We start from the raw sequence: 14177 nt of genomic DNA on the forward strand, positions 1-14177 counted from the left end.
TCAGCTCATATAATCAAACATTTCAATTTTAACTAACATATAATCAACTAATTATATTTGATTAATGATTTGCCAATGTAACCATTAACTTTGTAAATTAATCTTATATATAATAAGTTGTTTTCATTTGCTTGTGTGAATTGGTTTAATTTTAAGTCATTTAATTGTTACCATTTACAAATTTATATGGTTAGTCGTTTAAATTGCTACTATTATCTTAATCTTGTTGATTATCAGTATAAAAATTGAATTTTATACGATTGTTGATCTAAAAATGATTCTATTAATTTAACTTAATCCTATTTTGCTCAAAATTGGCAAGTTTATTATTAGTTATCCAATTTATGTACATTATTGTATAATAATAGTTTTCCATGATGACGATGATGATGATGATACTCTTTCTTTTTTTTATATTAATACAGTCGGAAGAAAATGATGAAGATGAAGATAATGGAAGATGAAGATGCTGATGGTGAAGAGAAAAATTTGAAATGAAAAGATAAACATCAATTACTAATTCGCATTTGATCTTTATCGATTTAATATGTTTCTTTTATGGAGTAAGAAGAAAAATATGAAGAAGTAAAAAACATTTTCTCTTTTGCTTTCTCTCTAAGAATGAAGATTTTTTTCTTCCTCTAACAATAAATATATGTATTTTTCCATCATCTTCATCTTCATCTTCATCTTTTCCCTTTTTTGTCTCTTTCTATTCGTTTTTTAAGAAGAAGAGAAAAATTTTCAAAAGCAACTACTTCTCTCTCTCTCTCTCTCAAACTCTTTCTCTATTTTTTTTCATTCCAGAATAAAGTAAACAACTTTGTTACTCTATCATGAGAATCAGAATCAGCATCCAGAATCTATTCCTGTTTGCAATTGGATTATTTAGCTTATTTATTTTCTCAAATCGGAAGACCGATGTTTGTTTATTTGGACAGGCAAGATGAGACCATGATAGTGGGAGGAAAAGTTGAACAGAGAAAGAGAAAGAGTGGACAGTGTCCAGTCCTCCAGCTCCTTCTCAGACTCAATTTCATATCCATTTTACTTGACATGATAAAATTTGACTTTTTATCTCTTTTTCTTGTTATTCTTTCATGAGAAAAACAAAACGGATTCTGATGAATTTCAGATTCCATAAGATAATGGATTTAAATTTTATTAATATATGATTATCGTAGCATTTAGATGAAAGAATAAGTTTTGAATTGATAACGATTCCAATTGATTGTTCAACTTGCATCATTTTCTTTTCATGATGATGATGATGGTCAAATTTAATTCTCATTCTTAGGACAATGATGGTAAAGATAATAATTGAATTGATAGATTGTTACGAAAATGAAATAAGTTTCACTAGTTTAATGGTCCATTTCAATGAGATATGGTTTTCGAAATCACAATTCTCCAGGTTCATCTTCCTCTCTCCCTCTGGCTCACCCACTCTGTCTTTTGCCTTTTCATTGTCCAAAAGATTAATTGTCCAGTTATACTTGAGGCAATTACACAGTTCATCTTTTCTCATCTCACTTATTTTGGTGATATTTACTTGAGAAATATTTATCTTCCATAGAACATTGTTGTTGTTGTTACATTTTTGTCTTTTCGAAGAAGAAGAAAAAAAAGTTCTAAGATTGTTAATCCAAATTGTCGTGTCAATATTGTCCATGATAATAATGTTTCTTTTTCCTTGTTCCAATTTTGTCTTCGTGTTTTCTTATATGCTGTGATTTCCTTTTGTTATTATTTTTTTTTCTTCTCCTTCCTATTGATTGAAAATGTTTCTACCAATTAATTGATATCCAATGTTAATAAATTGTCTCTGTTTCTTTTATCGATAATTTTTTTTTCTTTATCGTTATTCTGTTACTAAATTTAGAAACCATTGGTCCGAGGTGTCGATAATCTTGCAGACAAGCTTCGAGCTTGTGAGATTCACTCTGGACCACATCATAAGAATTTTTTCACTCGCTGGTTAGCCCGATTTCCAAGCCGTTCCAAGCAAATCGATGTTCTCAGTCGGATATGTTTTCCTGTTTGTTTTCTTTGTTTCAACCTTGTATATTGGACACGTTACCTGAATGCCGAAGATCAATCAGAATCTTAGTTTAAGAAAAAAAAAAATAAACTTCTGTTGTTCAAGACGCAACAAAATAACTAATTGAAAAGGAAATAAAGAGTTCACTGTAAAATTACATCACAATTAATATGAAGACGACGACGATGACGATGAGGATGATAATTAATGCCTGTTATATCATCATTGTGTTGGAAGATGGATAAACGAAACAGAAAATGATGGATAAAGTTTCGTTAATACTCAAGGATACGAAAATGATTCAAATCAATACCATTCATCAATCGATACTTGATTAGACTGTTCCAAAGGACATTTCTGATCATATTTACAATCTAAATAGCGATAACACCAATACACAAATCGATAACGAATGGACAACAAAACTTTTACCTCGCTATCTTTACACTTTATTCAATACTGTTCCTAATTAACAATCTTTTACGGAAATAATTTCTTTATAACTCATTCTCTCTCTCTCTCAATCTCCTTCTACCTTCACCACACCCTTGTCCTCTTCCACCACCACCAAATCAACCTTGAATTTCACCATAATTACCTGAGCTCTCTCTCCCTCTGCCCCCCATCTCTCTCTCTCTCTCTCTCTCTCTCTCTCTCTGTACCTACTATCATCAATGTAATCTGTTTTATTTAACACTTAACTGCTCTGTTGTAATAATAAACAAAAAAAATGAAAAAAAATCTCATTAATATGATAACTATAAGTGTAATGAATTTTTAATAGAATCTGAAATCAGAATTGTTAATGTACATAAAGTATAAAAAAAAATTGGAAAACAATTTATTCATATTGTCTACTGGGAGGGAAAAATATAATTTGATTCTGTCGAATTCATTTCCTTTACTGAATTAGTCTAATCAATGTAACAGTTTAAATTCAAAGTGAACAAAAAATTGTTGATGTTAATCAGAATCAAATTTTTTATACATTAAATCATCAACTGATTTGATCAACAATCATTACGATCACATATGTAATTCAACAAGATGATTAAAAACTAATAACTTATCATAATCAAATTAATCAATTTCAACAGCTAAATGTGATTATAAAAAGAGAATTGAACATTAAATCATTTAATCAATGATCAATCAATCAGTCGATTCTTTAATTGCGAAAATCATTCCAATAAAATTTGAGAAATTTGAAAATCGCGGAAAAAAGTTTTCGAAAAACGAAAAATATTTTACTCTCAATTCTAACCAATAGATGGCGAAACTTTCCATTGGAATTTAAATTTTCTCAGCTGATCGATTCTCGTGTTGGTTGTTGATAGTTTTTATTTTAATTTCTGTCCAAGAATTAATTTTGTTTTGTTTTGTTTTGTTTTTCTCTATCTAGTGTTGATTTTTTTTTCTCTCTCTCGTTTGTATATTTGATCCACTATGAGTGAAGATATTTCTTGTCCACGTTGTAAAACCTCCAAGTATCGTAATCCATTGTTGAAGCTATTGGTCAATGTCTGTGGTCATCCTTTATGTGATAATTGTGTTGACCTGTTATTTGTTAAAGGATCAGCAACTTGTCCAACTTGTAATATCTCATTAAGGAAGACCAATTTTCGTGTACAATTGTTTGAAGATTCACTGGTAGAGAAAGAAGTTGATATAAGAAAGAAAATATTGAAAGATTTTAACAAGAAAGAGGATGATTTCACCTCTCCCGATGAGTACAATGATTATTTGGAATTCATTGAAGATTTGATCTACAATTTAACTAATAATATTGATGTTGAATCAACTAAACGTAAAATTGGTAAGTAATGATTTGATTAATTTTCGTTGAGTTTTGACAATTTATTGTTTTTCTTTCTTTTCCAAATATAGAAAATTATAAAAAAGATAATTGGGAATCAATTAATAGAAATCGTGGTAAACTAAGTCGAGATGAGGAGGAAATAGAAGGTCTTATAGAAGCTGAAAAGGATCACGAACAATGGAAAACTCAAGTTCTAAGTGTACAAGAGAACAATTTTTCCAAGAGTAAAAAAAGAGCAGCGGAAGCTTTGGTTGATGATCTAATGTGCTCAGATTTACCTGCGAATCAAATTTTGGCTCGACATGCAAGCGAAAAGTTACAATTAGAAAAAAGAAATGCCGAACTTCCCAAACCACCTCCAATTCGAAGGCCTCCAAGTCAAGTTATGTTCTCAACGGGTATTAAAGTTGGTAAAAATTCATCCAGTCTATTCCTTCCGGTTCCAAAGCAAGTTGAACATGAAGTTTACGTTTACGTGGAGCCAACCTTTGATATGGAAGGTCCAAATCCACTGGGAACTAAAGATCTCCATGATCTCGGGCATATACATCATGTGCGTAACATTGAATTATCAGAACTTGCAGGAGGATTCATCAGGACTTATCCATGTCAACGTGCCATCCAAGAAGCATTTTGTGGTCTCTTTTATCAACCAGATCCATGATATTTTCACCAGATTGATAATCTCACTTTCTCCTCCCAAAGAATCAACAAACTTGTTGAGAAAGCGTTTATTTGCTATTCAAAACTTTTCTAAAACTATTTTTCCACAAAACGAAAACAAATGAAAATCGACCTTCACAATTAACTCTGTAAATGTAAACATCCAGCAGAGGTTGACTTTTAAAAAGGAAGGTTGATCATTGGTTGACGTTTTTTTTGTCCTCGTCACAGTAAAATCAAAACTATGATCCCGTTCAAGCCCAAAAAAACACACTCGGACAATACGAGCAAAGGAAAAGCATAAAAAACACCAAATAACTGACAGAGTGAGATGAACATTTCGCCCTGATAATGTAACTTTTAAAGCTCAGTTTGTGAAATGAAAACAACGAATGTGTTGCCCTTGGACATATCTAATATCTTTGATGAAGATGAAGATGATTATGTTATTTCATTAAAATAAAAGATGGTGATACATTTCTTATTGTTATTCAAGACAGAAAGTTGATTGATTAATTACCCAGAGAATTAATTTTACGGCCATCGTTGGGATAATCGAAAAAGACAAAATTCTGACTAATCTCGCGCTTCCTTGATGATCATTTCTGGTTGAACTTTGGAACTGATTTTTTCTCGTTCATCGAATCATTGACATTGAAAGATTATCAAGAAGGTGTTGTTATTTTATCAATATGAATATCGAATTTGATTATTCTTATCTGCCCTTTCGCTTTCTATCAACAAGAAATAGAGGGAGGGTAATGGGAGAAGAGAAAAAATAACAACAATCCCATTGAACAGTTCGCAAAGTTATCGATCGATAAACAGAATCGAGATAACCTTAGACTTGCAACTGAATCAGCGCAGTTGCAGGTTAATCTTTTATTCCCTGTTAACCAAAGCCTCAGAATCAATTTCTCTCTCTCTCTCTCTTATTTTCATGTGGACTCACCTAATTATTATTATTTCATCAAAACAATAACAATTATGAGATAGAAAAGTGATTTGAATTGATTGTTTTATTTTTTGTTAGAGAAGAAGAAGAAAAAAAATCAACTCAATCCATGGAAGCGATTCCAATGCAATCGAAAGGAATCAAAAATTCGACCAGAACTTTTATCCTCATCTTTCATTATTTACCTTAGAAAATTCAATTATTTTCACCTTATTGTACTTCTCCCATAATTCTTTCATCATCTTCCTCATTCAATCTTCTTGTGTTCAGCGAAAATTGTGTAACAATCTAACCTAAATTAGAACACTTTTTGAAACAATTCTCAGTGCTGGTAATCAATAACTTTAGTATATCGATTTACACTTACAGTCTAATAAAAATTGTAAACAATGAGTGTCAAAGGTCAGAGTGATTCAAGTGGTTCCACTGGACTGAACAGAGTTGGTTCATTTGTGATTCATGGTAAATCAGCTTCACTTGCTGTTGGATGTAAAGCAATTCTTCAAGAGCAATCGGCTCGTTTATCGCAGAAACATTCAGCTGAATTAGAGTTAATTGATGATGTTCGAACCTTTTTCAAAGTAAAATGTTCAATAGAAAAAGATTATTGTTCAGCTTTATCCAAATTATGTACTAATCATTTAGCCAGAAAATATCCAACCTTTGAAAGTGACAAGGAATCTGATATAAAGTAAATAACATTATCACAACTCGTAATCCTCTCTAATCATAATCAATATCTTTTCTCGATTGATTTTCTCAACATTAATCCAATTGTGTCTTATTTTTTGCTTCCAAATTTAAGGACAATTTACTCAGCGTGGCAATCGTACCTGGAAGAGGAGGATAAACTGTCCAAATTTCGTGCTTCACAGTTCGAGCAAGTTGCTCATGTTTACGATACATTGAAACAAGTTAAAAGTCACAAATCACATATTGGAAAGAAAGGATTAGATAATTATCTAAAGTAAGTTAATCTTAATCAAGTTATCGAACTGATAATTAACAATTTGAATCTTTTTTCTTTGAAACAGGAAACAACAAGAGGAAATCGTAGCATCGGCGGCGGAAATTGACAAGAATCGTAAACTTTATTTCGATGAGGAGCATCTTGCTAAACAAGCGAGGGACAAAGAGGAAAAGTAATTAATTACTATTAGTGCTTATGATTAGTTATAACTAATTAAATTGTTCTTTTCTCATTTAGAGTAAAGAAACGTAAGGGTGGGATTTTCTCAAAATTCACCCACTCCGAGAGTAAGAAGGAAAAGATTGGAGCCCATCGAGAAGCGAGTGACATTCAATCAACAATGGTAATCACTTTTTCTGCTAAATTAATTAATTGTTGGTTAAATTTGATTGTTTTGAGCTAACACGCTTTTCTAAATTTACTTAATTAGGCTCGTAATGAATATATTTTAGCTTTAGTCGCTGGAAATGCTCATCTTGAGCATTATTTCACAATCGATTTACCCAATTTACTCCAGTTCCTCGAGGATGATGTTCTTGATAAATGCAAAGGTATTTGAAACTAATTAATTTAAATAACACAATTTCTTTGCTCATTTTCACTAATTAATCAATTTCATACTTATCTTAACCAGGATTCATGTTAAATCTATTGAATTCCGAAACGTCTTCTATGAATAATGCAAGTGAAACATTAACCAACATAATGAGAGCCTTGGAGTCAACATCGGCTAATTATACTGATCAAGCTTTTCTTGCTGAACAATCATCGGCTTGTCTAAGGTAATTAGTTGATTTGGATTAATTGAAAAGTGATTAAAATTGATTATTCGTTTTCAGGGAAACATTACAATTTGAATTTGAACCATGTGACGGTGATCAAGTACGAACCGTTTCCACTGAACATAATGCTGAACTCGCTCTTCAACATGAGATCGCTAAATGGATGTCTTGTTACACCAAAGAGTGTCGAAATCTTCATCGATTAAATCAACAATTAACTAAATGTCTTAACCTACAAACTGCTGGTAAAAGGGTAAGTTGACCAAAAAGAAACTCTAATACACAATTTAGAGGAAGATTTTATTTCATTGAGTTTCGATTTTAATCTTATCTTTGACCTTAAGACCGTTGAAGTTACTGGAATTGGTGTTGTCGAAATCGAACCTCGTATTGATGATATTAAACAACAATTAAGAAAATGTGACATCTCAAAATGCAAAGCTGAAGCTCGATTAAGAGCAATTCAAATATGTAAGATTATTCTGTTTAAAATCTCGGAGAACTAATTATTTCTTGTTCGATTTTCAATCAATTAATTTAGCCGGAATGCCTATTGACGATTTAGAAGCTATCGAATCACAAATTGCCTCCGATATGAAGCAAACATCATTAGATGTTGATGTTGCTCAACCATTGAGTCGAACACCGAGTCTACGAAGTACCAATATCAGCGAGGGTCGAGTCTCATCAATGGAAAATAAATCATTGTGAGTACTTTGAAAGTTTCTTTCTAAAAAGAGATTTACCTTTAATTGACCATCGGCCATTTACTAATTGCTGATTGCTTACAAATCTTTTTTCTTGTAACTTTTGATTTTCATGCAGTTCCGATGATCAACAAGAATACGTTAGTCAAGAACCAACTCCAGAGCCAAATGAAAGATATTCATCTGAACCTGAGCCCGTTGAATCTCCCGTTGAGAGAGAATCATCCCAACCCGTTTACAATTATGATTCTTATGACACCTCAGCTGGTTGGGGAGGTTATGACCTTAACGATGCTTGGGCTGATGATCCACAGCCCCAGGAACCTGAACAACCAGCCGATATCAGCACATTACCACCTCCTATTGTATCTTATGCAACCGATGATATATCAACCTCATCATCACCTCCACCACCTTCATCATCTCTTCCCAATACATCAACAGAAAATTCATCTTACCCTGATACAACCAATTACGATGATCAAACTGCTTATCATGTGACAGTTGATGCGTATGTCGATTTAGCTAATTATGGACCAATTAACTTTCTACATTTAAACAATTACAATTTGTAACTCTTTTCCTTTTCTTAAAGGTCCCAACTTGTTGGAAAACGGGTTCGTGCTTTATACCCATACGAAGGTCAAAATCAGGATGAACTGAGTTTCGATGCTGATCAATTGTTGACAGTTCTGTCAGCTGAAGATGAAGCCTGGGTCACAGCTCAAAATGATAATTGTAATTATCACCATTATTATATTTTCATGTAATCACAAAATACTAAATGATTGATGATCACTTTAATTGTTATTTTTACAGATCAAGTTGGTTATATTCCTGCTGCTTATGTTGAAATCGTTGACGATGCTTATGGACCTGGAACCGAAGCACCTCCGCCACCACCACCTCAGGATGATTATTCCGCTGTCGATAATGACCCGTCGCTACCACCTCCACCGCCGCTTGATGATAATGAAGATCACACCCAAAGAACTCAAATTGTAAATAGTTACGAAAAAAGTTCTGAATATTATGACTAATTGTTGGTCAATTGTTTTAATTTCACTCTCTAGGAAATCACTGATCATGTTCATCATGTTAAAGCCTTATACGATTATACTGCCACTTCCAATGAGGAAATATCATTCAAAGAAGGTCGGTTGTTAATATAATTTGCATGTTCGAAATTTGGAAATTTTCATATTTTTTTCATTCATTTTACAATTTTTATTTCGATTAATTTTCAGGCGATGTTATCATAATACACGAGAAAAGTGAAGATGGCTGGTGGCTTGGAGAGAAAGACGGAGTTAAAGGTCATTTTCCATCTATGCTTGTGATCGATGTCGATGAAGAAGATGAAGAGGAAGAAGAGGAAGACGAAGAAGGTAAATTTAAAGGAAATTACAATGAAAATTTGAAGCTTAAATGTCGCTTATATTGTTTCTATTTCCATCTCATTAAATAGTCGAAAGTGGTCCAAGTGAAAGTGCAGATTCGAGCGAAATACCAATGCCGACCTCTGGTCCACCACCTCCGACATTTGCACCTCCTAAACCTGCATATTTAACTCCGAATGCTGTTGTTATCATACAACCAACACCAGAAATTGAATCAAGAGGAACTTTCGGAGAAGAATTTATTGAAAACGACAAATCAGCTGATCAAGAAAATGGATCATCGCAAGCGAATATCAATCACGATGAAAATGATAACAATCAATCTGAAAATGAATCTGGAATTGAAATACAAGTTGAATTTGATGCTGATTTTAGTCTTGCCAAACCAAACAAGAAATCAAATGATCCAGGTAACAATTAATTTAATTGCTACAAAATTATCATGATAAAAAAACTAATATTTATATTACAATTTACTCTCGATGTTATCGTGTGTGTCAATTGATGTTACAATTTAAAGCTGAAGACTCTAATCCGGTTCGTATTGGAATCACAATATTATCATTTTACCAATTTGATTGTAATTATTTGATTTCTTTTTTCACAATTTAGGATTCTGATCCATCAACGGTTGTTAATTGTGAACCAGACTTTGAATCCAATGGACATGATATTGAAACTGAGATGGATCATGATGATAAAGATGAACGAAGTGAAAATAATCAATTAACCAATCAACCGGATGAACCTTCGAGTATCAAGAGATCAGCTGATGATGAAGATGAAGATAAACCTAAGGTGAAAGTTGAAAGTGTAATCAGAAGTGAATCAGATTATGACCTTAAATGACCACAAGAAAAACACAATTTATCTGATAGAGAGAAGAAAAAAATTCATAATCAATTAGCGTCTTCGAATTTAAAATCTCCGTAAATTGTTTCATCATCATAATTTAATCGACGATCTTTATTAATTGTTGTTCGTTTTCCTGATTCTAATTGTTTGGTTTACTTTTAATTGCAATAATTTGTTTCTCTCTCATTCCAATGTCATTTAATCGTTGACAGTTTTTGATTGATTTTCTCTCTCTCTCCTAATTGTTTTGTTAATTTTTCTCATCAATTTTTGATTTTTCATTTAATCGAAAGAAAAACAAAAAGTTAATCAATTAGCCACATGAATGTGTAGTTGTGACACAATTAACTAATTAGTGTTAGCAAGAGATTGAGAAAATTATTTATAAAAAGAAATGATCAATTGTGATTAACAAATAATATGAATGAGATGTTGATCATTTGTTAACTGTTACAATTAACGATTTTGTGTGTCTAATATAATCAAATTTTTCTTTGTTAATATTAAGTGAATCAAATGAGATTTAATTTTCCTCAATGTTACAACGATTATGTAAATTGGTTCGAATCGAATCAATATAAAATCGCCCTGAAAGAAAAAAGTTTAATTTATTTCACCTTAAAAGCCTTTTGCACAATTAACTAATTATCTACATTAAGATGGAGTAATTATCATTATGTTTCAATTTACCTGATTACTTATGGAGAGAATTGTTTTATCCACTAATTGTCACGGTAATATAACAATCGATGGATGAAAAAATGAGGAAAAACGATAAACATGATGACGATGATGATTGAATTTCAAGGAAACTTGAACATTGATTATCTGTACACCGATTTCATTTCCGTTTCCATAAACATGGAAACAATAATATTATGTGAAGATGTGAACAATTAGATTAATTGTAATTCATCCTCTTAATCTCTGTAATTTAGTCACCAAGTTTCAAGTCAGAATGAGTTCAGTGAATATTAAACATCAACAAGAAAAAAAAAGTTCCAATCAACGGAGAAAACATAATTGTCCTGATATTCTGATGTCCACTGATTTAAATGGTTCCCTTTAATTGTTGTTGTTGTGATTAATTGTAGGTTCCACCATGGAGGATGAGAAATGAATCTCTTCTTATATCATCAAAATAAGCGTCTTCTTTATTGTTGAATTTAATTTTACCCGATTTCTTGTTTCTCTCAAATTCACTTAGATTAACACGTCCATCGGTAAACTTGAATATCTTAGGCCACTTAACTCCAGCGTCGTCATCGTCTCCACCCTTGTAAATTGTATATGAAGGATAACCCGCTCCATTGCCTATTGAATTTTCATTTACATTGTTCAATGATGATGCAGGGGGTGGTGGGGGAGATGATGATGATGGATGATGCCTTGGATTACCATAAGCACCGAGATTATTTTGATTGTGATAATTGTTGTTTGCTAGTCGTCGACGTTGGAAACCCTCGTTCGAGGAGGATGTTGGACTTATGGGTAGAAAAGGTGTCTCAAAGAAGGGAAATATATCTTGACCACCCGGTAAACCGAATCCTGGACCATAAGAAGGGAGAAAACTATTTCCATCTTCACCTCCTAACGTTGGACCGAAAGTTGGTCCTTGAAATCGACCTGTTGTTCCTCCAATCGGTCCTAATATGGGAGAAGGTGTTGTCACTGGTGCTGGTGGGATTGAAGGACGTCCACTATATGCACTTGGTGGTGGAGGCGAACCAGTGTTTGGAGCTTGCTTACGAATTCGTGGTTCAGCGGTTGTCCGTTCATCTTCCGGTTTATCCAAACGATTCGCATCATTGTCGACAATTGCTGAAGGTGGAGGAGGTGGAGGAGGAGGTGGTGGTTGATTTGATTCATTGTTCGTGAATCGAGCGCGATGGTTTGTCAATGGTGATGGTCGAGGACGAGAAGGTGGTTGAGGATTATCTTGATTTCCAATGACATTACGTTCAATGTCAAATGAGGGATCACGAGTGAAAAAACTGTCCAAGTTGAAAGGTGAAAATGGATCAGCGGCTGGAAATCCACCACGAACTGATGTCCGAGGTGGAAGAGGGATGGAGGGTGAAAGATTCGATGGTGGTTGAGGTTTTAAACTTGACACTGTTGGTGGAGGTGATGGTGAGGGTATTGGGGGTGGTGAAAGACTTGACGGTTGTGGTTCATAAATTAGTCGACTAGGTTCATTAGCTGGTGTTGTTGCCGCTGACCGTCGGGATGGACGTCGATTTGGTTGAGGTGTGAGAGTATTTCGATGATCAATTTCATCTCTCTTTGGGTTAATTGTTGGATTTTCTTCATTTACTTCAGGATAATTTTCGATTAAAGGTATTGGTTCAACTTTAAAATTATCGTTTTCCCGATGATTTGGTTGATTATTATTATCGAAAACTGAACTTGGATAACTTGTTACATGAGGAGAAAAGGGTAACTTTTGATTGGAGCTTCGACGAATTGAACTTATGGCACCATTTCCATGGTTAATATAAATTACCTGTTGATCATTTGTTCCTGGTTGATTAACAGGATAACGAATGTTCCTATCATTAGAATCACTGTAAAACAAATCAACAAATTGTGATGATGATGACGGTAAATTGTCTTTAATTGTTGTCGCTCTCGATGAGACAATCAAAAGTAACGTCAATATGTACAATTGGCTAAAAATATAATGAAACCAGAGCAATCTCATGTTATGAGATTGCAGTTAATCACGATGAGCAATTAAATTGTTCAACTCCAAATATGGATTTGCAAAGTTAATTATCCTCCGATCATTGGTAATTGCTTAGAAAATATAAAATCAATGTTCAAGGGAAAGTATCAATTACACATTAACAACAATTAACGATAACTTTGAAAACTATTCCGTTTAAAAAGAAGATCAAATTAAGTCCATATAATAGTGGATTGAAAGGTGACCAATGGTCAAAACTGATGAAATAAATCACGTTGAAGTCAGAGGAGAAAAAAAAAACAATTTAGTAAATGAGAAAGTTTGATTTGTCTTGGTTAACTGAATTGGGATAAATTGTCAATCATCCAACTGATGCAACAGATTATAAATTAATCCAAAGATGATTAAGATGATTAACTCAAGTTGATACAAACGACGTTGATTACTTTCTACCTGGAGAGTGTTTGAAATCTCAGGTTGGTGGAAAAAAACGTTCGCACTTCGAGTATGAAAAGATGTTCATCAACCAGAACTTTTGCTCACTCGAACTTTTTTTCTCTCTCTCCTCCCTCTTCTCATTTCCATCCTTTCTCCCAATCTCTCTCTCTCTCTTTCTCCTTGTCTTCCACTCTCTTTCTTTATCATCATCTTCCTTACAACAATCAACTAACAATCAGCGTAACAATATAATTTAAATACTCTTTCCTTTCTCACTCAACTGGTTTGTTCAATGAAACTTTTTCCTCCCTTTTCACTGATTTCCAGTTAATTGCTGTTGATTTAATTCATTGAGATTTACTTGTAAATTGATAGTTTGATGAAACAATGACAAGGAACTTATCATAATAATTAACTAATTGTAGATTTAAATACATCCGGTAGTAAAAATCATCCAGATTCATCAGCTAATCACAATTAACCTTCAGAATCACAATTCACTTTAAAATAGTAAAATAAATTAACATTGTAAACTTTTTCTTCAACCCTGATTAAGTTATACTAGCACCTTAATCAAGCAACTAATTAACTTCCTATAATTTAATTGTGTCATCTAAATTCAATAGGATAATTTATATTTTTGGTGATTGTAAAAAGATTTTTATTTGCAAATCAATTAATCAAAATTAATCCATCTGATTAATTGAAATTTCAACTGTATCTTATTCAATTATTTCACAATTTACATTAATTAACTTAATTAAATTCAATTTCAAGTTATATAAAATTTAATCCAATCAAAATATTATACTACAATTAACAGATTAAGTAATAAACTATTTTTAATATATAAATAAA

General features: G+C 32.6%; 4 protein-coding genes across 5 annotated transcripts in view; 3 read left to right on the plus strand and 1 right to left on the minus strand.

Annotated features, from left to right (window-relative positions):
- LOC128393731 (glutamate-gated chloride channel-like) overlaps nt 1–3147 on the plus strand; it is a 30463-nt gene extending 27316 nt beyond the window's left edge. For both annotated transcript variants that reach the window (XM_053353944.1, XM_053353945.1), the window contains exon 7: nt 1883–3147. In XM_053353944.1, coding sequence (XP_053209919.1) covers nt 1883–2110 — 228 coding nt within the window. In that variant the 3' untranslated portion in view covers nt 2111–3147. The remainder of the gene's footprint in view (nt 1–1882) is intronic.
- A 206-nt stretch (nt 3148–3353) lies between these two features.
- Nucleotides 3354–5018, plus strand: LOC128393732 (CDK-activating kinase assembly factor MAT1-like). The gene is made up of 2 exons (XM_053353946.1): nt 3354–3857; nt 3929–5018. The coding sequence occupies exons 1-2, from the start codon at nt 3488–3490 to the stop codon at nt 4522–4524; spliced, it is 966 nt and encodes a 321-aa protein (XP_053209921.1). The 5' UTR covers nt 3354–3487; the 3' UTR covers nt 4525–5018.
- A 126-nt stretch (nt 5019–5144) lies between these two features.
- Nucleotides 5145–10816, plus strand: LOC128393729 (F-BAR and double SH3 domains protein 2-like). Its single transcript, XM_053353941.1, has 17 exons — nt 5145–6169; nt 6284–6445; nt 6513–6620; nt 6686–6791; nt 6879–6999; nt 7083–7230; nt 7288–7483; nt 7575–7701; nt 7772–7937; nt 8056–8448; nt 8533–8675; nt 8757–8938; nt 9011–9092; nt 9185–9325; nt 9406–9747; nt 9858–9874; nt 9950–10816. Exons 1-17 carry the CDS (start codon nt 5868–5870, stop codon nt 10184–10186), a joined length of 2973 nt encoding a protein of 990 aa, XP_053209916.1. The 5' UTR covers nt 5145–5867; the 3' UTR covers nt 10187–10816.
- Nucleotides 10073–13972, minus strand: LOC128393730 (uncharacterized). Its single transcript, XM_053353942.1, has 2 exons — nt 10883–13972; nt 10073–10208 (listed from the first exon to the last, which is right to left on the minus strand). Exon 1 carries the CDS (start codon nt 12894–12896, stop codon nt 11277–11279), a length of 1620 nt encoding a protein of 539 aa, XP_053209917.1. The 5' UTR covers nt 12897–13972; the 3' UTR covers nt 10073–10208; nt 10883–11276.
- Nucleotides 13973–14177: the final 205 nt, after the last annotated feature.

This window comes from Panonychus citri, unplaced genomic scaffold, assembly GCF_014898815.1.
Source record: "Panonychus citri isolate SS breed McGregor unplaced genomic scaffold, ASM1489881v1 Contig00138, whole genome shotgun sequence".
NCBI lineage: Eukaryota > Metazoa > Arthropoda > Arachnida > Trombidiformes > Tetranychidae > Panonychus > Panonychus citri.

What these genes read in the sequence shown, in the direction of transcription:
- LOC128393730 (XM_053353942.1), bottom strand. Translation starts at nt 12,896, where the DNA reads ATGAGATTGCTCTGGTTTCATTATATTTTTAGCCAATTGTACATATTG.
- LOC128393732 (XM_053353946.1), top strand. Translation starts at nt 3,488, where the DNA reads ATGAGTGAAGATATTTCTTGTCCACGTTGTAAAACCTCCAAGTATCGT. An exon ending in ATCAACTAAACGTAAAATTG is followed by an intron (nt 3,858 to 3,928) that starts GTAAGTAATGAT and finishes TTCCAAATATAG; the next exon opens with AAAATTATAAAAAAGATAAT.
- LOC128393729 (XM_053353941.1), top strand. Translation starts at nt 5,868, where the DNA reads ATGAGTGTCAAAGGTCAGAGTGATTCAAGTGGTTCCACTGGACTGAAC. An exon ending in GGATTAGATAATTATCTAAA is followed by an intron (nt 6,446 to 6,512) that starts GTAAGTTAATCT and finishes TCTTTGAAACAG; the next exon opens with GAAACAACAAGAGGAAATCG. An exon ending in ACACCCAAAGAACTCAAATT is followed by an intron (nt 8,939 to 9,010) that starts GTAAATAGTTAC and finishes TTCACTCTCTAG; the next exon opens with GAAATCACTGATCATGTTCA.